This window comes from Periplaneta americana, chromosome 12, assembly GCF_040183065.1.
Source record: "Periplaneta americana isolate PAMFEO1 chromosome 12, P.americana_PAMFEO1_priV1, whole genome shotgun sequence".
Lineage (NCBI taxonomy): Eukaryota > Metazoa > Arthropoda > Insecta > Blattodea > Blattidae > Periplaneta > Periplaneta americana.
The window spans coordinates 158,028,316-158,056,297 of NC_091128.1; the positions used below are offsets into that span (position 1 = coordinate 158,028,316).

The 27,982-nt window shown below is 33.2% G+C and overlaps 2 protein-coding genes across 5 annotated transcripts in view; one reads left to right on the plus strand and one right to left on the minus strand.

The window, feature by feature from the left end:
- The window catches only part of LOC138711053 (sodium/hydrogen exchanger 9B2-like), a 65,144-nt gene extending 47,843 nt beyond the window's left edge, over positions 1-17,301 (plus strand). For all 4 annotated transcript variants that reach the window (XM_069842360.1, XM_069842358.1, XM_069842361.1 and 1 more), the window contains exons 5-11: positions 2,141-2,323; positions 4,266-4,441; positions 7,306-7,415; positions 9,309-9,473; positions 11,831-11,974; positions 14,929-15,030; positions 16,884-17,301. In XM_069842360.1, coding sequence (XP_069698461.1) covers positions 2,141-2,323; positions 4,266-4,441; positions 7,306-7,415; positions 9,309-9,473; positions 11,831-11,974; positions 14,929-15,030; positions 16,884-17,102 — 1,099 coding nt within the window. In that variant the 3' untranslated portion in view covers positions 17,103-17,301. The remainder of the gene's footprint in view (positions 1-2,140; positions 2,324-4,265; positions 4,442-7,305; positions 7,416-9,308; positions 9,474-11,830; positions 11,975-14,928; positions 15,031-16,883) is intronic.
- Positions 1-27,982, minus strand: part of LOC138711054 (putative gustatory receptor 28a) — a 176,117-nt gene that overhangs the window by 147,275 nt on the left and 860 nt on the right. The gene's annotated exons all lie outside the window — the stretch shown is intronic.

The following is a 27,982-nucleotide window of genomic DNA, read 5'->3' on the forward strand; positions in this document are numbered from 1 at the left end:
CACTGAATAACCCTAGGTTACCAAATCCACTATAATTAATATAGCCCCGTTTGAGGAAAGCCAAGTACTAATTCCTCACTCTTTAAGATGCCAGACTGTAACTATAATTCACACATAACCAACTCTGTCATCATACCAAAAACCTGTTACAATCCTGCTGAATCGATCTCGCATCCAGCACAACAATGACCTCTCTCTTCCACTCTCATATTTCCATTCTCACTCCGTACACCGCTCCACAGACTGGAGACCACTATAATGGGCTATAAATCACGAACCCCGTTCGACACCTGGCTGCTCTGCCGTCGCATCACAGCTAGTTACCCGCGATCCCATCGCGAATAGCCACAACACCAACTCACAGCTAACCCAGCTGTCCCCAGACCTTCCTCCACGAGTCGTTCCTCCAGACTGAACTCTAAAAATCGATGCTCCCCCAAAGTCAAATAGTATGTTAATGCGCCCTCAAAATAACCAATCATAAATCAAACTCAAATCACGTGATCCCTAAGGTTCGCTCCTTATACGTGAGGAATAATAGAGCTATAATGGAAGAAAGGAAACAAGTTATCTAAAGAAGGAAGTAAGACTGAAAATGGAGAAGTAAAGCCATCTATGAAGAGTAAGGTAAACTAACACTAAAAATAACATAATAAGAATAGAAAGGAAAGAAAGAAAGGAAAAGAAAAATAAAAAGTAGTGTGCCGAAATAAAACGGCACATTACTACGGGGCAGGATTCGCAAGTTTTGACCATAAACAGTAGCTGTTCATGATCAGTAGGAACAGCACAATATTAGAATTAGAATTAGCCAGTAGAATTCCTGTAGGGCAAGGGCCTCTTGGCTGGCAAGGTGGCTATTCTGGCATTCCTGTGTAGCCAGTTCAGGAAAGATCCTCATTCTTTTGATGCTGCATCAATCAGTAGTCTCCACTCTCGGCGGTCCTGGCTGTTGTCGTCCAGTTGGATCCAAGTTTCAGATCGTCTGCCCATCTTTTTTTCTGTCGGCCTACGCTCCTTTGCCCCTATTTGTAGAAATATCAATGGAGGAGAAAAGAATCGTGCAAAAAAAAAAAAAAAAAAGATTTTGATGTAATATGAAAATTTTACTAAAATACAGTGAAACTTCCCTTAACGGACACTTCTCAATAGCGGACATTTTAAAATTCCCCTGCAAAATAACATTGGCCCTTATGATAAAATTCTTCCAAATAGCGGACATTCTCAATAACGGACACTGAAATGTATCTCCCAACAACAATTAAAACTTCCAAATAACGGACAGCGGGAAAGAAAAAAAAAAGAAAAAGATGGTTGTAAATTAAACGGAATTCTTTGCAACAATCATTATCGTGCGTTTGAACGTTCTTGTACTTTATTGAAGGTAAGCAGCACAGTTGTTAGTTGTGATACTGCACGTGAGCAGTCCGTACTTTCTTAGTTTGAGTGTTCGGAAGTACAGTCATATTAAACATGTCACAAAAACGTAAAAGTTTGTCACTAAAAGAGAAAGTGGATATTGTAAAGCATAGTGAGAAGGAGAAATTAAGTGTTTGTGAGCTGGCCACAAAGTTTAATGTGGGAAAAACTCAGGTTAGTGAAATTTTGAAAAACAAGGATGTTATTTTAAAATCATACACTGATAATGCAAATAAGAATACAAAAAGAGCTTTTCCTAAAACTGAGGGGCTTACCATTGACAATTTAACACATGAATGGTTCTGCCGTGCTAGAGCAAATAAGATGCCTGTATCTGGGATTTCTCTCTGGATGAATACTGTAAACAATCTCACCGTCTACTGTACTGTACTGTAAAATATAGTGTTGAATATGTATGAGAAATTTTAATATGCTGTAGCCTATACAGTACATACTAACGATTTTCTAAATAGCGGACACTTCTCAATAACGGACATTTAACTTTTCCCCAGCAGTGTCCTTTATTGGGAAGTTTCACTGTATTATGAAATATAAAAATGTTATTGTTGGCGTTAATTGAATTCTATGTTCTAAATTAAACTAAACTAAACTAGTCTTCATTTCACTTTTCTTTGTAGGGATTTTGAAGTTGTGTGGCTTGGTTATTTGGTGACGCTAAAATTAAGCTCTTTGTAAATAATCATCATGTCATGTGTTGCAGGCTGGTAGCCATGGTGGTGATCCTGATCAAAGCTGGTCTTGGTCTGGACGCTGCCGCCCTCCGCAGACTCAGCTTCGTTGTGGTGAGGCTGGCCTTCATCCCCTGCCTGGTGGAGGCAGCCACAGACGCGGTGGTCTCCCATTTCGTGCTCGGCTTCCCTTGGTTCTGGGGCATACTGCTGGGGTCAGTAACCGTGACTTATAATGTCTGCTTCAACGTAAACAGCTTTTTTCACTTCTGCACTCTTTTTTTTTCTGATATCGGTAGTTCTTTAGAAGAAACATTTATCCTGCATGACTTAATATATTTTTCAATTGTGATTATGCTTTATTTTTAGTTTATTTTCCAGGCAATTTTAGTTTAGTAGCAAGAATATGACTAATTTCTCAACAGTTTCCACTTCCATAATGTCAGTCATAATTAAAACCAATTTCTATTTTGATGGCGTTGATTATAGTCGCCAACTCTTCTCTGTTTCTCCAATTTTATTGTATTTTTTTCTCTTTTATCGTATTTTCCTGGCTTCTCTCATGCACCGAGTAAATATACTTACTAGATATTAACATTGTACAGACTGCAGGAGTATGATATACTGTATTCTTTACACTATAATTTTTATACATCTTGATTACAAACTTTTAACACTGTATCACTTCGGAATATGTAGATAAGACTTTCTTGTGTTAAATTTTAACGTACCTTGTTTACATGTTTCGACCTATTTATGGGTCATCCTCTGAACTGGTCGTTGTTTCCTGTGTGGGTGTGTTCGTGTGGTATAATGTAGATTAGAAATTGAAAACAACAAATCCATAAATTTTCTAGACATCACAATAACAAAAGTAGGCAACAAACACACATTCAAAGTAAACAGAAAACCCACAACGACAACAACAACAACAACAACAACACACATACACAACACATCCAACCACCCAACACAACACAAACAAGCTGCATTCAGTACAATGGTACACAGACTACTCAACATACCAATGAACCAACAGGATTACAAAGAAGAGCTAAACACAATCAAATACATAGCACAAGAAAACGGATACAACCCTAACATAATAGACAACATAATACGAAAGACAAAACATAATCACAAAAAACATAAGAATACAACACAAACACAAGAACACAAAAAATACATCACACTAACATACGAAAACAAAAGCACACACAAGATTGCAACCTCATTCAAGAAATTAAACTACAACATCGCAAACAGAACAAATAACACTCTACAAAAACCTCTCAACACACAACACAAACAAACAAATACAACCACACAGGCGTGTATAAACTCAAATGTAACACCTGCAACAACTTCTACATAGGATAGACAGGCAGATCATTTCAAACACGTTACAAAGAACACATCAGAGCCATAACAAAACTACATAACACTTCCACATATGAAGAACACATCACAAATGCCAACCACACCTAAAGAGACATCAACACAGACATGGAAATACTACACATCCAACCAAAAAGCCAGAAACTAAACACACTAGAACAATATAAAATATACAGACACACGAAAACACACCCCAACGAAATTCTCAACACACAACTCAATTTCAGAACACACACACTCTTTGACTCTACACTATACCACATGAACACACCCTCACTGGAAACAAAACAAGAGGCGCCAAGACCAACAACGAACAGTTCTGAGGATGACCCATAAATAGGTCGAAACATGTAAACAAGATACGTTAGAATTTAACATAGGAAAGTCTTATCTACATATTCAGAATATAATTTTTAGTTTGACCATAAATTGTTATAAATAAAAGTTGTTGAAAATAAATCTAGTAGTATTATGGCAGTGCACATTATTCAGGTGTACAAAGGTGACAAAAACATATATTTTAACAACACCATGTATGTTTAGTACAAATTTTTATATATTGAAAACATCAGGTAAATGTCACAGGAAAGCTTATTTGTTGGACACGTTATAGCCATTTGTTTCTGTAGTCAGTGTTGTTAATTTAGGCTTTTAATGTTCCCAGATTTATTATCATCATCATCATCATATTTATTATTATTATTATTATTATTATTATTATTATTATTATTATTATTATTATTATTATTATTATTATAGGTTCGTTTTGGCAGCAGTGTCTCCAGCTGTTGTAGTGCCATCACTCCTTGGTCTTCAGGAGAAAGGATACGGCGAAGACAAAGGGATTTCAACACTCGTCATAGCAGCGTCCAGTATTGATGACATCGCAGCTATTTCTGGTTTCGGAGTCGTCCTTGGACTGATCTTCACAGAAGGTAGTCAACACACTCATATTTGATGTCACCAGATGTCTTGTTTTGAATGGGACAGTTCCATTTCCAGTCCTTGTGTCCCGACAGTCCTCGGTGGAATGCATATTTGTTCCATATGTTGGAAAATGCAAGAAAAGAATATTGCTGAATAATGCCTCAAATTTTAATGATTTTGAAATGTACATAGATATTATAAGTCAATTACAAACGTTTCTGGCGACTCGAACATTGACAACAAAGTCATGTTCAATGAATATGTTTATGTGAAATAATTTGATGGTACAGACAAAGTCATTGAATGAAACAGATAGAAGAAAGGAATTCATATGAGATGGACAGAAATGTTCCAGCATTTCTCCTATCAACATTTATCACTCAGAAATGTTACTAAAATTGTAGAATATACCTTATCCCTGCCTGGAACCAATGGTTAAGAGAGAAGTTTTATATGATATTCTTATTGTATTTGGTATTCCACAAGAAACTAGTTCGATTAATTGAAATGTGTCTCAGTGAAACATACAGCAGAGTCCGTGTAGGCCAGTTTCTGTCAGATGCTTTTCCAATTCACTGTGGGCTAAAGCAAGGAGATGCACTATCACCTTTACTTTTTAACTTCGCTCTAGAATATACCATTAAGAAACTTCAGGATAACAGAGAGGGTTTGGAATTGAACGGGTTACATCAGCTGCTTGTATATGCGGATGACGTGAATATGTTAGGAGAAAATCCACGAACGATTAGGGAAAACACGGGAATTTTACTTGAAACAAGTGAAGAGATAGGTTTGGAAGTAAATCCTGAGAAGACAAAGTATATGATTATGTCTCGAGACCAGAACATAGTACGAAATAGAAATATAAAAATTAGAAATTTATCCTTCGAAAAGGTGGAAAAATTCAAATATATTGGAGCAACAGTAACAAATATAAATGATACCCGGGAGGAAATTAAACGCAGAATAAATTTGGGAAATGTCTGTTATTATTCGGTTGAGAAGCTTTTGTCATCCAGTCTGCTTCCAAAAAATCTGAAAGTTAGAACTTATAAAACAGTTATGTTACCAGTTTTTCCTACTGCCATTCTTAAAGCCCATATGGGGTAACATTTATAGTGCAAGGGTAAGCTAAGGTTAGTACATGGTGTTATGTTTGTAAGCTTTGCATTTTTTTTTGTTAAGAAAGCTCGTGTCACTTCAGACTTTCTGGATATACCCATATTTATGTGAATGATTGAATTTTTTCTGGGTTTTTAGTGTGAATCATATATTGGTGAATTGTTCACATGCTAAAAAAGTAAAATATTCAAATTTAAAACGATTGTTGCTATAAATGTATTAATCACACAACAAAAGCAGAGAAATTGTTAATTGAAGCATCGGCTGGAACAATGTTGTAAGTTACAAAATTTTCATTCAGCGTGTTTTCGTGTAATAATGTTGTATGTCATGTTACCTTGCTATACTCCTTGTCTTGCAACTGTCCATCAATGCAGTACTTGAAATTTGTCCACTGAAAAGTTTGCTACCCCCATAAGAACAACGTTGAATGCGTACACATTTTTGCAGCTCCTGTAAATTTTACCAAATGTAACTTATAACGCTGTTCCAGCCGACGCTTCAATTGTCTAAGCTTGTAGTGACTAAGTACTGATGAAATTTCAGTAGAAAAAAATAAAAATTGCAACTCAAGGAGCATTATTATATGACGATACAAAAACAATAAAATAATTAATACTAGTAAATATAAACCTGTTTGGTCTATGAAGTTCAAATTTGGTATTATGGTATGTTAACTGTGTGAGTAGCCTATTTATGATACAAATTTGAACAAGATTGCTTCAAAAATATAAAAGTTAAAAATTTCAGTCATAACCCTCATTACGATATGCAGAAATAACGAATAGGAACAAGCAGAATCTGTCATCGAAGCATTTAACCAAACTGTAGATGTGTAATTCATCGCATTTTACAATAATTTAATTCCTTTGAAACGTTTTTGGAATACTGTTTTAATTAATCATACAATTTGAAATGAGCCATTGGCGACTAACAATTCATGGAAACATCCCGCTCTTCCGAAATTGTACTCTAGACACATTATTAAATGCTGACGATCAGGTTCTTTTTGCTACAAATGAAGACGAGCTGCAATACTCAATACATCACCTGAATATAACAGCACAAAATTTCAATATGAAAATTTCCCCAAAAAAACAAAAAATTATGGCGTTCCAAGGTAAATAGTCAGTTAGAAGTAAAATTTGCATTGGAACCCATACGTTAGAACAGGTAAACTCATTTAAATATTTAGGTTATAATTTCACATATTTACCTGTTACTGATATATCTGAAAATATTCAACATTTTAATGGAGCCTTAAGAACCATCAACCAGGTTTTCACAACCACGAAAACCCAAAAACATACCAGGTTAAAAGCATATAAAGTTCTAGCAAGACCTGTCCTCGTGTATGGTAGTGAGGCCTGGACTGTCCGAAACTCAGATGTTCAACGCCTAACAACTGCGGAAATGAGATTTCTGAGGAGGACTGCCGGCTACAGTTTCCTCGACCACAAAAGGAATGAACTAATCACAAAAGAATTGAAAATTACACCTATTTATGAACATCTCAACCACTATAGACAAAAATGACTTAACCATGTCAATTGGATGGACAATTCCAGAATCCCAAGACAAATTCTCTGCTATATACCACATGGAAGATGATCTTTGGGACGCCTCCTGAAAAGATGGACGGAGACCGTAACAGGCCACTAGGCCTAATACCTGCAAGGACGATGATGATGATTTGAAATGCTTTTCGTAATAACCTAACATTAGTATGAACAGGATTTTTCTATTGCAGGTGGTAATATGGTAGAACAGCTGGTGCATGGTCCTATAGAAGTGGCAATTGGACTCAGTTTTGGAATAGGATGGGGGATTTTGTTGATATTCATTCCTCATAAAGATGACGTAAGTAAACATTTTACCTTCCCTTCCACTATCACAAACATTATAAATTATTACCTTCATATACAGCGTCTGAACCACTAAAATCGTAATTTAAAACGATATGCACATATTATAGAGTAATTTAGTTCACGATTCAGTAAACTGTTTATATTCATAATTTGCAGTGGTATATTTTAATCTCTGTGTGAAAGGATTACATTATAAATTCCTACAATAATTTACATAATTTTTTAGTTCATGATTCAGTAGACTGTTTATATTCATAATTTGCAGTGGTATATTTTAATCTCTGTGTGAAAGGATTACATTATAAATTCCTACAATAATTTACAAAATTTTTTAGTTCACGATTCAGTAAACTGTTTATATTCATAATTTGCAGTGGTATATTTTAATCTCTGTGTGAAAGGATTACATTATAAATTCCTACAATAATTTACAAAATTTTTTAGTTCACGATTCAGTAAACTGTTTATATTCATAATTTTCAGTGGTATATTTTAATCTCTGTGTGAAAGGATTACATTATAAATTCCTACAATAATTTACAAAATATTTTAGTTCACGATTCAGTAAACTGTTTATATTCATAATTTTCAGTGGTATATTTTAATCTCTGTGTGAAAGGATTACACTATAAATTCCTACAATAATTTACAAAATATTTTAGTTCACGATTCAGTAAACTGTTTATATTCATAATTTTCAGTGGTATATTTTAATCTCTGTGTGAAAGGATTACACTATAAATTCCTACAATAATTTACAAAATATTTTAATTCACGATTCAGTAAACTGTTTATATTCATAATTTTCAGTGGTATATTTTAATCTCTGTGTGAAAGGATTACACTATAAATCCCTACAATAATTTACAAAATTACTGTTTATATTCATAATTTTCAGTGGTATATTTTAATCTCTGTGTGAAAGGATTACACTATAAATTCCTACAATAATTTACAAAATTGTTTAGTTCACGATTCAGTAAACTGTTTATATTCATAATTTGCAGTGGTATATTTTAATCTCTGTGTGAAAGGATTACATTATAAATTCCTACAATAATTTACAAAATTTTTTAGTTCACGATTCAGTAAACTGTTTATATTCATAATTTTCAGTGGTATATTTTAATCTCTGTGTGAAAGGATTACATTATAAATTCCTACAATAATTTACAAAATATTTTAGTTCACGATTCAGTAAACTGTTTATATTCATAATTTTCAGTGGTATATTTTAATCTCTGTGTGAAAGGATTACACTATAAATTCCTACAATAATTTACAAAATATTTTAGTTCACGATTCAGTAAACTGTTTATATTCATAATTTTCAGTGGTATATTTTAATCTCTGTGTGAAAGGATTACACTATAAATTCCTACAATAATTTACAAAATATTTTAGTTCACGATTCAGTAAACTGTTTATAGTCATAATTTTCAGTGGTATATTTTAATCTCTGTGTGAAAGGATTACACTATAAATTCCTACAATAATTTACAAAATTGTTTAGTTCACGATTCAGTAAACTGTTTATATTCATAATTTTCAGTGGTATATTTTAATCTCTGTGTGAAAGGATTACACTATAAATTCCTACAATAATTTACAAAATATTTTAGTTCACGATTCAGTAAACTGTTTATATTCATAATTTTCAGTGGTATATTTTAATCTGTGTGTGAAAGGATTACACTATGACTTTCTACAGTAATTTACAAAATTGTATAACATTTTGTTTGCTGTAGACACTCCTTAATTTTTTTAATCATGGGTGACTACCCTAAAGGTATGATAAGTGAGTTCCAGTGTTGTCCATCCTTGTTAAGTTATTTCTTAAACTGTACGAAATGTTTAACCTCCATGATAATATTATGTTCTGCAGAAATGGGTTGTTGGAGTTCGGACCTTCCTGATAGGAGGTGGTGGTCTCTTTGCTGTGTTAGGCAGCAGTCTTGCCAACTACGCTGGTGCTGGCCCTCTTGCATGCATCGTAGCTGCTTTCGTGGCCTGTTACGGCTGGAAGAGCCAAGGATGGAGCAGCACTTTTGTGAGTCATACGACATTCCTCTATTACTGCTTCTTAGTTTTTCCATACTCATGTCTTCTACTCAACTGATGGATTGATATGCTTGTAAATTTAATTAATATGCTTGCTATGTACTACACTTTATTTTGTATAACTTTAGACTTGTTCCACATCTTAAAGCTATAATCTATGGAATACAATGAATGAATTTGGAGCTTGCATCCAAAAGGGGACATATCCAACACATTTCAATCTTCAACAGAGGAAATTCCCTTCAAAATATGTGACTGATTCTCAGTCAATAAATTAGTACTAAATTTTAACAAAACTATCATAATCCAATTTAAATCCTGTCCAAATTCAACCTCGCAAATTTCAAGCGCAATAATTAACAGTAGGTCCCTATTAGGAACAACAACAACCAAATTTCTTGGTTTGAAAATCGATAATGTGTTAAATTGGAAAAATCATATTAAAGAAATTACCCCCAAACTAAATTGAGCATGTTCTGCTATTAGATGTATGCAAAAGATAGTTTATATCAATACCTTAAAAACAATATGCTTTGCATACTTCCACTCGGTAATGAGTTTTGGAATAATATTCTGGGGAAATTCCACAAATAGTAACAGTATATTCCTACTATAAAAAAGAGTAATTACAATATTAGTAGGTGCCAAATCTAGGAAATCTTTTAGGACTATTTAAAAAAAAAAACTACAAGTAATGCCCATGGCTTGTCAGTATATTTTTTCATTAATAAAATTCCTCGTATATAATCGTGAAAACTTTGTAACTAATTCAACAGTTCATAGCATAAATACTCGTCAAAAATGACTTTCATACTCCATCGGCGAGTCTACCATGCAATCAGAAAGGAGTGCGTTATATGGCAGTAAAATTTTTTAATAGCCTCCCTATCGATATAAAAAATGAAACTCAAAACATAAGATTATTTAAGGCCAAATTAAAGAAGTACCTAATTTCTCACGCCTTCTATTCTGTAGGAATATGATTCCTGAGTATCCAAGGAAAAGTGCAGTTGCATCCTTTCCATTACTCACAGGGCATGACTGTCAAACACTTGAACAAATTAGGAATTATTTCTTCATCACTTTGTTCATTGTGCAGTCTTCAGGAAGAAATGGATCAGAATCATCTTCAGCAATGTCCAGTCCTTTCCTCTAAACCCACTGAGTGTGAAAAATATAGTACAGCAAGCTGGTTAATGGCTTTTTTGCCAAGAACTCAGCATTAGTTAACAAAAACAATACTTACTTACTTATGGCTTTTAAGAAACCTGCAGGTTCATTGCCGCCCTCACATAAGCCCGCCATCGGTCCCTATCCTGAGCAAGATTAATCCAGTCTCTACTATCATATCCCACCATCCTCAAATCCATTTTAATATTATCCTCCCATCTACGTCTCGGCCTCCCCAAAGGCCTTTTTCCCCCTGGTCTCCCAACTAACACTACACCAACGTATTTATTAACACTACAATTGGGTATACACCCGGTGGCAGTGATGTATAATATACAATAATACCAGTATAATTCAATAATAATTAAAGCAATAAAAGAAAAAGAAAACCTAAATGTATTTCTAACTATAAATAAATAGATGCAATAAACCTAGGACTATAAATAAAAACTATTCTATAATAACGCCTACAATAAGCAAAAGTTGACCTAACTTATAAGTACTTCTATTTCACCCAACTATTACCAATTTAAGTAATTACATATCACCTTAATTAATTACAAATCAATTTAATTACATACCATCTTAATTACATATCACCTTAATTTATTTACATATAAACTACTTTACATATTATCTTAATTAATTACATATCACCTTAATTAATTACATATCAACTTAATTAATTACATGACACAACTTAGATAATTACACTGCACCTACAATTACATTTTCAGTCTAATCTTCTCAACCTTTCCTTAAATCTATTGATTTTGAGAGGACGACCCTGAAAGATTGCCGCAGGTAAGCTGTTCCAGTCTACTATTGTGCGGTTAACAAAGGAAAATTTTGCCATGTCCGTTCTTTGTTTTCTACATTTAAACTTCCTAATATGATCAGCCCTTCCTAAGTATGATGGTGTTGCTAATCTAGCATTGATATCGGTCCATGCTTTGTGTCCCATTTGTGCCTTAAACAATGCGGTGAGTCTGGTTTTTCGTCGCCTTGATTTGAGAGATTCCCACCCTAAGTCTTTTACTATCTCTTCACCATGTCCCTTTCCCATTTTGACATATTTTGCTGCCTTGCGTTGGACCTTTTCTATTGAATCAATTTGGATATATTGTACGTACAGTAATTCTAACTTTAATTTTGTGTCACTGTTTCTGTTGGCAGAACCCGGTGGCAGATATCTACAGTGTGGTGTGGAAGGTGTTCCAGCCTGTGCTATTTGGCTTGATTGGCACAGAGATAGATCTCTCGCAACTCCAAGCTGATACAGTTCTCTACGGACTCTGTGTTCTGGCTGTAGGCCTTGTGGTCAGTGTGGCATTAAGTTTAGTCAGTACAATTTTTATACTTTAAGTACGAGTACTAGTTTAATTAATGATCTATATATATACTTTGAACTGGTAATGGAAATTACGGGAAAACGGCTGAACGGATTTTAATAAATGACCCCTCATTTTGAAGCTTGGAACCCAAAGTTTTTCGGAAAAATAGTACTTTTCAGTGAAATGTCAATTTTCCTACATAATTTTCCTATTTCCCAAAATACATCTGTCGTCAGTTTTCAGAACTAGCTAATTGCATTCAGGAGAAGCGAAGCAAGCATCAAGTTCGGCCGTGTTGCATTTCAGAATAAAACAAAACACACACTACAGTAAACAATATTACACGAAGACCATGATCTGCAAGAATGCTGACATATTTAGAGCTCAAATTAAATTGGTTATTAAAAACTTAGCTTACTAAAAATAATTTATAGGTTCGATTCTGCGGTGTGTAATTTTCTGGGTACAGCTGTGTATTGGATATTAAAAACTACAAAACTTGAGGTGGTTTGATGACATTATTACTATTAGAAATGAAATATTATTATAGTTAATGCCATGATGTGACTGTTTTTCATTAATTATACATATTAATGCTATATTGATGATATGAAAGTGAAACGTTTTGGGGTTATGTAAGTAAATGTAGAGAATAACTTAAATTAGATTTTGATTTCTATATTTTACTGAGTGGCGGCTGTATAGTATATATAGTATACGTTACTAAAAGTTATAAAACTTACGTAAGATAATAATATTATTAAAATCAAATATTTTTATAGTTATTAATCAAGTGGGGTTGGGTCTTTTTCATATATTTAATGGCGGTGTGGTGTAGATATTTATATGCGTGGTTCTCTTCAGTATTGGCTCGAGAGAGAGTATCTTTCATTATTATGGAAGCAAATAACTTTCAGAATGTCTGCTATTCTTCACTGAAAATAAATCTGAAAAATGTTTATTTGAACGTCTAATGAACTGCAGCATTTGCTGCACAAGCCACTAGTTTTATGTATTTTTAAACAGATGTATCTCAATTCTTTATCATATTATGCAGAATCTTAATTTACTTCCCAATATAATTATGGTAATAAGGTTTCATTTCGTTCATAAAAAATGAAGATCTGGCCTATTGAGTAGAACTATAGTTTTGTTTTGTTACACTATTTTCTCTTTAATTGTGGACTGCTTTTTACTCATTTATTAATAACTGTGAATCTGAGAGTGGTAAAGCTAGGCAGTTAATGTTGTATATAGCACACTGTTACATAGATGTGGTAACCTTTTTATTTTAAACATAAATTGAAGCCCTTAGGCGTTTCTCAAAAACAGTTTAACGGTATATGTACGTGAATGACCACAAATATTATCAGAAAATGCAGGCTCTAAATTTCTAAAATTTTATAAGATAATTAACTCACAATTGGACAAAAATTACAAGGTACCACAACAAGACTTATTAGAACTTAAATATCTGATAAAAGTATAAGAAAGGTTACTAATAATATCTTTCAAACCAGTTTTATCAAAGTATGAAAAAAACAAAAGAATTCTCCTGTTACATCATTTGGTAACAATAACATTGTTATGGTCTCTCTGACATCTTTAATATTTTTCCTGCATATAATAAACACTTATTTCTGAAAAGTAGACTACTTTCAGACATGTAGAGTTGTTTATTTTAATACAATCAATTTTTTATTTGTTCTATATAAAATATATTAAAATTTACATAATGTTTTGTGACCTAATTTTTCTATTTTCAAAGATATGGGCATTATTGTAGTCTACCTTTTGCATAAATGCATGTTAAATCAGTGTACAAAATTTCAGAATGGTTGTGGAGTTATGAAATAATATGTGTGAAAATTTTCAAATGTTGGAAAATTTAATTTAAAGTAAAAAGTGAATTCTAAAAAATATTACTAGTAACCTTTTTTATACTTTAATCAGATATTTAAGTTCTAATAAGTCTTGTTGCGGTACCTTGTAATTTCTGTCCAATTGTGAGTTCATTTCCTTATAAAATTTTAGAAATTTAAAGCCTGCATTTTCTGATAATATTTGTGGTCGTTCATGTACATATACCAGTCTTCACACATTAACACACAACGTAAAAGACAACTTTGGAATTTAAGCTATACATTATTGAGTTTTCGAACTTCTTAAGTACGTGAAGAGACCACTATTGTTCCCAGGCCCACAACTATGGCAGAAGAGATTTTTTACTGCCATTATTATTATTATTATTATTATTATTATTATCATCATCATCATCATCATATTATTATTATTATTATTATTATTATTATTATTATTATTATTATTATTATTAAGTATTGCGAAGTGAGTACGATTATACTATTCTTAATGTATCAATGGCCAGGTAGCTCAGTTGGTAGAGCAACTGGCTACGGACTGGAAGGTCCGGGGTTCGATCCCAGGTGGTGACAGGATATTTTTTCATTGCCAAACTTTCAAAACGGCCCCGAGGTTCTCTCAGCCTCCTAATAAAATTGAGTACCGGGTCTTTCCCGGGGGTAAAAGGGGGTCAGAGCGTGGTGCCGACCACACCACCTCATTCTAGTGCCGAGGTCATGGAAAGCATGGGGCTCTACTTCCGTGCCCCCCAAGTGCCTTCATGGCATGTTACGGGGATACCTTTACCTCTTTTAATGTATCACCAGATCGTGTTAGAAACACAGAATTTTCTACAATACACATTGTGACTCTATCACCAAAATGAAGGAAAAAATGGATGACATTGTTAAATTTAAATTTTATAACATTTTATTCATTAAGCAAATTAAATGCTTTTCAAGTGTATACCAAACATTTTACTCCGTGCAAATAAAGAACGATTTTGAAAAAACAATTAATACACAAGCTTAATGATTATAATTGTAGGTATGGATATTTTTAAAAATCTTCTTGTTTCAGTTCCGTCTCCTGGCAAGTTGCTTGGCAACCCTAGGTGGTACTCTGAACTTCAAGGAGATGCTGTTTGTTGCTGTTGCCTGGTTCCCAAAAGCTACTGTTCAGGTAATAACACTGTAAAATGGCAGCCGTGGTAATAAATAGACGAGAATGACTGGACGTGTATTAAATGGCTCTTTTTCAAGCCCCTCTGGATTTATTTATCTTTGCTAACATATATGAACATTTTAATCTGGTTAGGACTCTCGGTTCCAAACCCCCTTTGATTTATTAATTTATTTCTTCAGTTGTAAATTCATAATTAATACAAGAGGGTGGAAGCGCATTATCTAGCGAAATTTATAAACTTGTACTTGCTATTTGGGAAAAGGAAATTGTACCCTAACAATGGAAGGAGTTCATAATTGTACCTATTTTTAAGAAGGGGGACAAGACTAACTTTTGAGGAATATCACTTTTGTTGACATCATACAAAATTTTGTCCAATATTCTTTTGAGAAGATTAACTCCGTGCATAGATGAAATTATTGGGGATCATCACTGTGGTTTTAGGTGTAATAGATCGACTATTGATCAGATTTTTTGTATTCGACAGATATTGGAGAAAAAATGGGAGTATAAGGGTACAGTACATCAGTTATTCATAGATTTAAAAAATGCATATGACTCGGTTAAGAGAGAAGATTTATATAATATTCTTATAGAAGTAAGTATTCCGAAGAAACTAGTTCGATTAACTAAAATGTGTCTCAGTGAAATGTACAGCAGAGTCCATATAGGCCAGTTCCTGTCGGATGTTTTTCCAATTTACTGCGGGCTAAAGCAAGGAGATGTACTATCACGTTTATTTTTTAACTTTGTTCTAGAGTATGCCATTAGGAAAGTCCAGGATAACAGAGAGGGTTTGGAATTGAACGGGTTACATCAGCTGCTTGTCTATGTGGATGACGTGAATATGTTAGGAGAAAATCCACGAACGATTAGAGAAAACACGGAAATTTTACTTGAAGCAAGTAAAGAGATAGGTTTGGAAGTAAATCCAGAAAAGACAAAGTATATGATTATGTCTCGTGACCAGAATATTGTATGAAATGGAAATATAACAATTGGAGATTTATCCTTTGAAGAGGTGGAAAAATTCAAATACCTGGGAGCAACAGTAACAAATATAAATGACACTTGGGAGGAAATTAAACGCAGAATAAATATGGGAAATGCCTGTTATTATTCGGTTGAGAAGCTTTTGTCATCTAGTCTACTGTCAAAAAATCTGAAAGTCAGAATTTATAAAACAGTTATATTACCGGTTCTTCTGCATGGTTGTGAAACTTGGACTCTCACTCTGAGAGAGGAACATAGGTTAAGGGTGTTTGAGAATAAAGTGCTTAGGAAAATTTTGGGGCTAAGAGGGATGAAGTTACAGGAGAATGGAGAAAGTTACACAACACAGAACTGCACGCATTGTATTCTTCACCTGACATAATTAGGAACATTAAATACAGATGTTTGAGATGGGCAGCGCATGTAGCACGTATGGGTGAATCCAGAAATCATATAGTGTGTTAGTTGGGAGGCTGGAGGGAAAAAGACCTTTGGGGAGGCCGAGACGTAGATGGGAGGATAATATTAAAATGGATTTGAGGGAGGTGGGATATGATGGTAGAGATTGGATTAATCTTGCTCAGGATAGGGACCGATGGCGGGCGTATGTGAGGGCGGGAATGAACCTCGGGGGTTTTCTAAAAAAGCCATTTGTAAGTAAGTAAGTATTTTCAATAATAATATTGCATTAATCTGTTCAAAGACAACATGGATAGGCATGGTAGAAAATATACACCAAAGTTCAATTTCTAAAATCAGTGCTGAGAATTCCGTGCGTTTTTCTGATATTTTTTTGGAACCCTACATCAAATGTTTTTTGTGACATGCATATTTGAGGATTTCTATTCGGTTTTCAGGCCGCACTTGGGCCCGTAGCTTTGGACCTCGCTCGCAAACAGGAAGCGGACATCGCGACGCAACAGCTGGCTTCGCAAGTCCTCACCATAGCGGTGCTCTCTATTCTGATAACGGCACCAGTTGGAGCGGTGGGCATTTACTTGGCAGGACCTCGTTTGCTGGGTAGGCTAGCTCCAGACTCGTGTGATAACAGGACTGAGGAAGAAGACAAGGTCTGAGAATTCTAACAGATCGGTCCTGCTCTACTCTTAACGTATTACTTAAGACCTTACAAGGCGGCATGTCTTACTTCTGAAGGTTCTTCAGGATAAACTTTATTTATTTATGTCATACATGATACATTGCATACTCGTAATATTTCGTAATAAGATGTGCGTCAACAGCATTGTTGCGTTATGTGGCCTTAGATTGTGTGACGTAAGCGAAGAATTTCCTTAGATTGTGTGATGTAAGCGAAGAATTTCGCAGAATGTTCTGACTTGATTGTATGTATTTTATTAATTTGTCCCATGCGATGGCGTTGGCGTCTAAGGCATCCCGCCTAGGACTCGCGTTACGGAATGCGCGCTGGTTCGATTCCTCATGGGGGAAGAAATTTTCTCATGAAATTTCGGCCAGTGTATGGGACCGGTGCCCACCCAGCATCGTGATGCACTTGGTGAGCTACGATAGGTAGCGAGATCCGGTTGCGAATACCAGCTATAATAACGGCTGGGGGGATCATCGTGCTAACCACACGATACCTCCGTTCTGGTTGGATGATCGTCCACCTCTGCTTCGGCATGTGGGCGTGAGGCCAGCAGCCGGCTGATCGGTCTAGGCCCTTCATGGGCTGTAGTGCCACGGATTATTATTATTATTATTATTATTATTATTATTATTTTATTAATTTAATAATAATAATAATCATCATCATCATCCTTACATGTATTGGACCTAGTGGCCCGTTACGGTCTCTTTTCAACGCTTGAACGGTCTGCCCAAGGATCTCTTGCCCACAGGATGGTAATTTAAAATTTGGCGTGGAATTCTAGAACGAGGCATTCTGATGACATGTGATTTCCAGTTTTGTCTCAATTTCTGTAGGTATTCCATAATCGGTTCAATCTACAGTTCTTTCATAATGTCAAAATTTCTAATGTGATCCATTCTCGTCCATTTTAATACAATTAATTTTTTATTTGTCCTATATAAAATATATTAAAATTTACATAACCTTTTGTGACATAAATTCTTCTATTTTCAAAGAAATGGGCATTATTGTAATCTACCTTTTGCGTAAATGCATGTTAAATCAGTGCACAAAATTTTAGAATTCTATCTCTAATGGTTGTGGAGTTACGAATAGTATGTGTGAAAATTTTCAAATTTTGGAAAATTTAATTTAAAGTAAAAAGTGAATTCTATAAAATATTATTAGTAACCTTTTTTATACTATTATCAGATATTTAAGTTCTAATAAATCTTGTTGTGGTACCTTGTAATTTTTGTCCAATTGTCAGTTCATTTCCTTATAAAATTTTAGAAATTTAAAGCCTGCATTTTCTGATAATATTTGTGGTCGTTCACCTACATATACCCTTAGGAAAAAATTTAAAACCATTATTCAGCAATAATTTTTATCTCAAACCACAAATGATAGCAAAAAAAAAAACACACACACACACACACACACACACAATTATTAAGCTACATAGCAACTAGAAATGAATATTAATTTTTTATGGCCCAAATTTACAACCAAAAAAATCTGAAAATCTCACCACATCTAATCTTAATGAATGGAATTATAAATTTGAAATTTCATTGAAATTATATAAAAATTATAGTAATTTTGAAACTCATTAGCACATATGTTCAAACAACAGATATTTCTTTTATTAACGTAACTACTGTCAGGTTCGATTATCAAAATATTACGCGTATTCAACGCATCTCGTATGACCATACATAAGTGTGATATCACCGTTAGATTAATTGTTTGTATGATATTCTAGAACATAGTTTGATTATTAAGTTTATCAGAGATTTGTAACTGCATTTGTAATGATTGTTAAAAATTGTAAACATAACATGAAATTTAGTTATGTACAGTGATTATGTTTCATGTAATACACTCGTCTGTTATCTGATTAGAAAGAAAAAAAAATTCTCTGGTTTATTTGTTAACTTTCTCTACACGAACTGTGAAACATTACTAACTACATGTCAATGTAACTCTATTTTCTTATCTCAACAATTTGTGAATTTTAAACTATACAAGAAGGATGTATTTAGTCGAATCTTTGTACTTAGGGATATGTTGTATCTCGAGGACAAGTAATTTTTTTTTAACAATGGGGAAATCAATTTTGATGTCGCCATACCATAACACTGTTTAAATTATCAGCTTTTTGTAACAAAATCTGACCAGTTTGTATTCCTCAACTCAGTTTTCATGTGAAAAAAAAATTTAAGCCTTTTTTACAAGCGATTAATAATTTTGCAATTTTTTATTTATTAAAAAAATAAAATTTAATTAATATTTCTCCATTAATAAGTATCTACGTGAATGACTACATAAAGTCATTGATTACACAATATTCAATACAGGATGGCGAAATTCTCATATAAGAATATATCATGAAGAAATAACTTAATCAGTGGATCATGTTTAAAATTAGCTGGCTTTGGTAATTTGTAAAACAAGAGAACATCATTCAATTTATGGTTGCTAAGTCAAAGCCTGATGTTCTCTTGTTTTACAAATTGTCAAAGTCTGCTAATTTCTAAGCATGACCCAATGATTAAGTTATTTCTTAAATTCTTTTATGCTCGACCATGCCGAAATGTAGTAATTATACACCTGGTAGCAGTCCTTTAATGCATGTCATTAAAGTACACCTATTCATTAAAGTTCAGGTTTTCGATTATTCTCGGATATGCAATCGAAAGACGAGGGAAACGTCACAGAGGCTGGAAATCCAATACTGTCGCAGAAGGTTATGTTCTGTTACTATAATAATTAGCGTTAATTGTAAATAATATTCAAATAAATTCAATTTGTCATCTCGTTTTTCAATTCTAAATCAATTTCCAGGTTATACATTCTCTGCAGTACATCAAGGTCAATGACATTAGTGTTCCTCGGAAAAAATCAACACTTTCGCGTCTGCTCACATCTCACAATTCACGAGCTATGAACAAGGTCACTTCCGATCTTCTGTCAGATACAAAATATAAAATGAATACTTCTAAATAATTTCAAGTTAGAAATATGGTCGAGCATAAAAAGTCGTATGAAACTTGCCTATAATGGTAATTAAGACACTCGTATGAAAATTATGAAACGAGCTTGCGCTCGTTTCATAAACAAACATACTTGCGTCTTAATTACTATCATTATAGGCTCGTTGCATAATGTACTATTTATACATAGGTTTCTTATGGAAATATTAAATTTCTATGTCCTGTTGTCAGAAAAAAAAAACACGGTAGTTTATGTCTTACCAAATGAATGCAAAAATTAAAGGAATTTGATATTAAATACTTTAAAAACATTAATCGTACTATGAGGACATGTTTTTCTTTTATGATAAAAATTCTAAAAATATTGGTTTATATTCACACATTAGTCTTGTATCTAAGCTCGAATTTATTAAAGAAAATAAAGAAATAGGTACCTATTTCTCACTTTTCGCATATGTTACTTGCAAGGGTAGGGTACTTATATGATTAATTTTACTTTATTGCATATTCTTTTTACTTTATTTCCAGTTTCATGATATATTCTTATATTTCTGGACATAATTTTTTTATTATTTCGAAATCAAACCAAATTTGTGTTTCACTATCCTTACCCTAATGTATCATTTGGTCCCAAAGCATAACACAACCCTTCCTTACATATAATATACTATCTTCATATATGTCTTTTCAGATATACGAGGGGGATCCAGGAAATGACGACCGTTTTGTTGTAATAATTAAAAAAAATATATATTTATTTGAAAAAACAAAGTCTGTTACATAACTGAAGCTTCCTTTACTTCTCTACATAATCACCACCTACATTTAAACATTTGTCGTATCTGTTCACTAGCTTTAGAATTCCCGTGTTATACTCCTCTGCCGCCAGTTCATTAAGCCAGGTGTTCACTGTCTTCTTCAACTCTTCATCACTTCCAAAACGCGTACCACCCAGAGAGTCTTTCAGCTTAGTGAAAAGGTGAAAATCGCTAGGAGCAAGGTCTGGCCTATAGGGTGGATGATCAAAGATTTCCCAACCGAGTTTCATCGTGGACATTTGTTCGCCCATTGTTGAACATTTCGCACCATTTTCTCATATTTCTTTCATTCATTACAGTATCACCATACACTTCTTTCAATTGCCGGTAAATTTCTGCAGGTTTCAAATGTCGGGCATTCAAAAATCGAATCACACTCCTCACCTCACAGTCGGCGGGATTATCAATCACGTCGTTCATTTTGAAGTAACACAAAACGCACAATGGCGACTTGTTGCAACCAGTACTCACAACATTATGAGAACACATGTAAAGGAAGCCAGTTGACCTTCAAACAAGGAAGGGGAGTCAGTTGCGCGGCGGGTATGCGTGAACAGTCGTTATTTCCTGGATCCCCCTCGTATTATGTATATAAAAGATTTAGAAAAGTGTACCAAAAATGAACTGAAAAATCAAGGTGACTCTGTCGAGAGAAAGATTTTTGGATATTTCATTGTATAGTGGGATTTATCATCTCCAATATTTATTAAAAAATATTTTCGACCATACATAATAACCTAAAAAAAATGAATATGAAATCCCTATGTAGTTCCGAAACGAAAGAGATGGTGTCAGCTCACAGTGAACACTCAAGTCTTATATATTAAGAAAGATAATCACTTTTATATGTATGATCATGAGTTATCGATACGTAATTAATACTATACCATGAAAAGTTTGAAGCTTAAAAAACTGCGTAAGTCAAAATAATGAAATGTGTCCTTAGGTACAACATCCCATTTCATTTTTGGTATCCGGATTGTATAATGCATTTTTATATAAGAATAGTTATAATATTATTAATACTGCTACCAAAGTAGGTCTTGCCTTCTTTCTCAAAACAATAAGTTTATTCCGTATGTTTTTCTGGGTATAGGATATAGGAATCACTGCCATTATGAAACCTACGTAAAAAAGTGAAGAAATAACTTATTCAGTGAGCCATGTTTAGAAATTAGCAGGCTTTGATTTAGCAATAATGAATGATGTTCTCTTGTTTTACAAATTGTCAAAGCCTCCTAATTTCTAAACATGGCCCACTGATAAAGTTATTTCTTCAATGTTTTTATACATAGATTTCTTATTACAATGTTAAATTCCAATGTCCAAAACTTAGAAAAAAACACGACATGTATAACTGACGTTTTTGGAGAATATTTTTATCCATTTAATTTTAAAGACATGACAAAACGAATTAAAGTCTGGAAAATAATAGGAATGACAAAAATTGTGAAAGAAATAAAACTTAATGAATAAGTACTTCGATTATTTAGTTAATGTATACAGTACTTTCTGATAATCTTTATGTTTGTATTTATAATAATTGTAGTAAGTAAGTAATTTATGTTTTTGGTGGAGATAATGTTTGAGTTTAAGTTATTTAGAAATTTTTAAACAATTTATATTATTATAAAACACATCTATGATAGGGTTCAATTTAATTTATACCGGTATGTATAAGTTTGCCTGAAAAAATTTTTACGGTACCTGAATATCACATCTTTGATTCTACATCGTTATTTTGTAATAGTTATCAGAAACTTTGGTATAATCCCACGTCCTTTTTCTTTCAGTCAATTACACAATTATTACAAAACAGCTGTGAAGTAAATCTTGGTACTGAGAAGGGCATCAAATTCAACTGGCTATTCTTCTTCATTATTCTACCCAATGTACGGCAGTTGTTTTGTCAGGCAGTAAGAATTCAAGAAAACTGTTATAGCTGAATTCCTCCGTTCTTACGGAACACAGTTCGAGTCCTGAACAAGATATTCTCAGAATTTCTGATGGTTAATATCTTCATTCTGCCCTCTATTTTTTTCTGAGCTGTTCTGACATTACAGACATAATAATAAAATTTTGCTGCCTTTACATCCAATAACAGGATTGTAAACTATATGATTTCTAAAATTATAGAAATCTGGCTTTCAGGTAGTAGCTCTCTGTAAAGCAGGTTTGAATAATTTCAAGGAAAAATTTTTCTGGGGCCGGGTATCGATCCCAGGACCCTTCGCTTAGAGCACTCAAAGTTGAGTTTTGGCGTCTTGTCAGCTCATTTGAGTCGTGTGGATACAAAGGGAAAATTGTGACGGTGTCGTGTATAGTTCCTGGGGTAGCTCAGTCGGAAGAGCTTTTGCGTGCTAAGTGAAGGGTCCTGGAATCGATACCTGGCCCCGGAACAATTTTTCCTTGAAATTATTCAAACCTGCTTTACAGGGAGCTACTACCTGAAAGCCAGATTTGTATAATACATTCGTTACTGGAGGTACGTTAACAGAAAGCCACAATTTAAGTCACACAGTATTTGTGTGCACTCATAGTTGAGTTCTGGCGTCTTGTCAGCTCATTTGAGTCGTGTGGATACAAAGGGAAAATTGTGACGGTGTCGTGTATAGTTCCTGGGTAGCTCAGTCGGAAGAGTGTTCGCGCGCTACCCGGTCCCAGAACAATTTTTCCTTGAAATTATATGATTTCTGATCTGATACTTATTACAGATCAAATTGTGATTAAGGCTGTACTTATGTCGCTACTTGATGAATATGTCCTGCCATCTTAATGTTGCAGTAGTAACATGGACACATTCTGAAACTACATTTCTTCACAGTCTTGTATAGTATAATGCAATGGACTGAAAAGTTCTTAGAAATAGTTGTGTTAACTTTCATGTTTGTCTTTCAAATTTGCTGTGGACCATAAAACGAGGGGCAAACTTTCAAAACCTGATATGTTCATATTCAGAAAATGCTACAAATGTGCGTCTCTGTAATGAACGAAGATTTTTGTACTGTGAAATTTTATATGACTCTACAGAAAAAAAAAGTTTAATATTTCATCACAGAAAATATTTTGTTCACTGTAGACTTATAGGTTTTTAGCATCTGAAGTGTATTTTCTGAAAATGGACATGTCATGTTTTGAAAGTTTGCTCCTCAAACGCTTTTATATCTGGATATAAGGTGTCTTAAGCTTCCAGTTACTTAGAGATTTAAATACTCAAAACAAATGTAATAAGATGCATATTGAAGAGATTGTATTGAACTAATGTCAGTCAAAGACCGCAAGCGAAACTTCACGTCTGTAACTGAATGTGAACAATAAAATATTTAGTTTCATACTTACTTAGGCCTACTTATTGGCTTTTAAGGAAGCCGGAGATTCATTGCTGCCCTCACATAAGCTTGCCATCGGTCCCTATCCTGAGCAAGATTAATCCAGTCCCTACCATCATATCCCATCTCCCTCAAATCCATTTTAATATTATCTTCCCATCTATGTCTCGGCCTCTCCAAAGGTCTTTTTCCCTCCGGCCTCCCAACTAACACTCTATATGAATTTCTGGATTCGGCCATACATGCTACATGCCCTGCCCATCTCAAACGTCTGGATTTAATGTTCCTAATTATGTCAGGTGAAGAATACAATGCGTGCAGTTCTGTGTTGTGTAATTTTCTCCATTCTCCTGTAACTTCATCCCTCTCAGCACCAAATATCTTCCTAAGCACCTTATTCTCAAACACCCTTAACCTATGTTCGTCTCTCAAAGTGGGAGTCCAAGTTTCACAACCATACAGAACAACCGGTAATATAACTGTTTTATAAATTCTAACTTTCAGATTTTTTGACAGCAGACTGGATGACAAAAGCTTCTCAACCGAATAATAACAGGCATTTCCCATATTTATTCTGTGTTTAATTTCCTTCCGAGTGTCATTTATATTTGTTACTGTTGCTCCCAGGTATTTGAATGTTTCCACCTTTTCAAAGGATAAATCTCCAATTTTTATTGTTCCATTTCGTACAATATTCTCGTCACGAGACATACACTGGTGGCCATAATTCTGGAAACTTTTTGTTTTTGTGCAGTATTATTATAACATCTGCATTGATTCACAAATTTGTACAATTGAAAATGTTAACTCGTGACTGATTCGTTAATTATGGGGTTATAATAAATCCTGAATATTTTAACAATAAATAATCGTTGCTATGTGGGAAATTATGTTCTTGTTGTTTAATGTCTAAATATTAATTTCAGATTTCATTATAATTTTCCATTATTTACTGCAATAAAAACTAGTCCACTGTTGATTTTAAGATTATTGTTGATCGGTAGAAGCATTGTTAAGCACTGTTAGCATAAAATGTGGACATTATCAGTGTGTTTCTATCATTTGTCTAACTTAAGATTTCGTTAGGTTAACACCTGATTGCTTTACAACAAACTTTATTGATCATTTTATCACAGTGGTTCCACGAAAGGACTGAACACCTTCTAGGGCAGTCACACTTCGAGAGGAAGGCTACACATTCAAGGAAATTGCAAGAAAACTTGCTAATGGTGCTACAGTGTCTGGCGTCCAGAAGGCATGGCAGAAGTACAAATCCACAAAATCTTTTAAAACAACACTTAGGACTGGTAGAAAGCCTAAAGTAATTCCAAGAGACACTGTAGCACCATTACCAAGTTTTCTTGCAATTATCTTGATTGTGTAGCCTTCTTCTCGAAATGTGACTGCCCTAGAAGGTGTTCAGTCCTTTCGTGGAACCATTGTGATAAAATGATCAATAAAGTTGTAAAGCAATCAGGTGTTAACCTAACGAAATCCTAAGTCAGACAAATGATAGGAACACACTGATAATGTCCAAATTTTATGCTAACAGTGCTCAAGAATGCTTCTACTGATCAAAAATAATCTTAAACTCAACAATAGACCAGTTTTTATTACAATAAATAATGGGAAATTATAATGAAATCTGAAATTAATATTTAGATCTTAAACGACAAGAACATAATTTCCCACATAGTAATGATTATTTATTGTTAAAATATTCAGGATTTCATATAATACCTTTATTATAACCCCATAATTAACGAATCAGCCTCGAGTAACATTTTCAATTGTACAAATTTGTGAATCAATGCGGATGTTATAATCATTCAGTACAAAAACAAAAAGTTTCCAGAATTATGGCCACCAGTGTAATCATATACTTTGTCTTTTCGGTATTTACTTCGAAACCTATCTCTTTACTTGCTTCAAGTAAAATTTCCCTGTTTTCCCTAATCGTTTGTGGATTTTCTCCTAATATATTCACGTCATCCGCAAAGACAAGCAGCTGATGTAACCCGTTCAATTCCAAACCCTGTCTGTTATCCTGCACTTTCCTAATGGCATATTCTAGAGTGAAGTTAAAAAGTAAAGGTGATAGTGCATCTCCTTGCTTTAGCCCGCAGTGAATTGGAAACGCATCTGACAGAGACTGGCCTATACGGACTCTGCTGTACGTTTCATTGAGACACATTAATCGAACTTGTTTCATACTATAAGATATTAATTGCAAATTATGTTGAACAGTCCTCTCCTCTTTCTTTCCTCTCCACAATTTTGTCATCCCCTCCCCTCTAGCAACTAGTGTTATCTTCAGTTTACAAATATGTTACTTCATTAAAGCTCTCTTGTGCGTAGTTTACAAGTCAGCTAGTTACTAGTCATTAGCATGGAGTTGAGCTTTGAGACACGGCCTTAATAGAAAGCAGACACATACATAATTGAACGCAAACGTTTCACTACCGGTACTGCTGGTCTAATGCACAGCTCTAAATAATTTTAAACAATTAGGTGATTATGATGATGATGATGATGATGATGATAATAATAATAATAATAATAATAATAATAATAATAATCATAGAAGATAGATTGTTGAAGGTCTATTAGTGCATTCTAACGGGAAAACGGAGAAGATCAACATTGACATGAACACAAGGAATAATTAGAACAACGAGAGAAAGGAGATTGAAAGCGGAGAATAGAGAAGAATGCAGAAAGGCTATAGAATCCTGAAAATGGGTGCAGGATGTCCTGGGACATTGTAAAATCGGATAATAGATAAAAATATTAAAATAAATAAATTTAAATATGTAAATTAAATTAAAATCAAATTCATTAAACTGAATTAAAAATTTGAATTAAAATAAAATGAAATAAAATAAATAAAAATAACAACAGTAATAAATAAATAAATACATAAACAAGTAAATAAAATTAATAAATGAGTAAATAAATTAATAAAAATGAGTAAATAAATAAACATAAATAAAATTAATAAATGAGTAAATAAATAAATAAACAAATAAATAAAACTAATAAATGAGTAAATAAATAAACAAATAAATAAAATTAATAAATGAGTAAATAAATAAACAAATAAATAAAATTAATAAATGAGTAAAATAAACAAGTAAATAAATAAATAAATGAGTAAATGAATAAAAATAAGTAAATAAATAAACAAATAAATAAAATTAATAAATGAGTAAATAAATAAACAAGTAAATAAATACATAAATGAGTATATAAATAAATAAGTAAAAAAATAAATAACATTAATAAATGAGTAAAGAAATAAACACGTAAATAAATAATAAATAAACAAATAAATAAGTAAATAAATAAATGAGTAAATAAATAAGTAAATAAATAAATAAATAAAATTAATAAACGAGTAAAGAAATGAACACGTAAATAAATAAATAAACAAACAAATAAATAAACAAATAAAAAAATAAGTAAATACATGAGTAAATAAATAAATGAAAAAATAAATAAATGAATAAATAAATAAAATAAATGAGTAAAGAAATAAACACGTAAATAAATAAATAAACAAATAAATGAGTAAATAAATAAATGAGTAAACAATTAAAAAATTATGTAAAGAGATTAGTAAATAAATAAAAAGTAAATAAATGAATAAATAAAAGGAAACGAACGAATAAATAAAGAAACCAATAATAATAATAATAATAATAATAATAATAATAATAATAA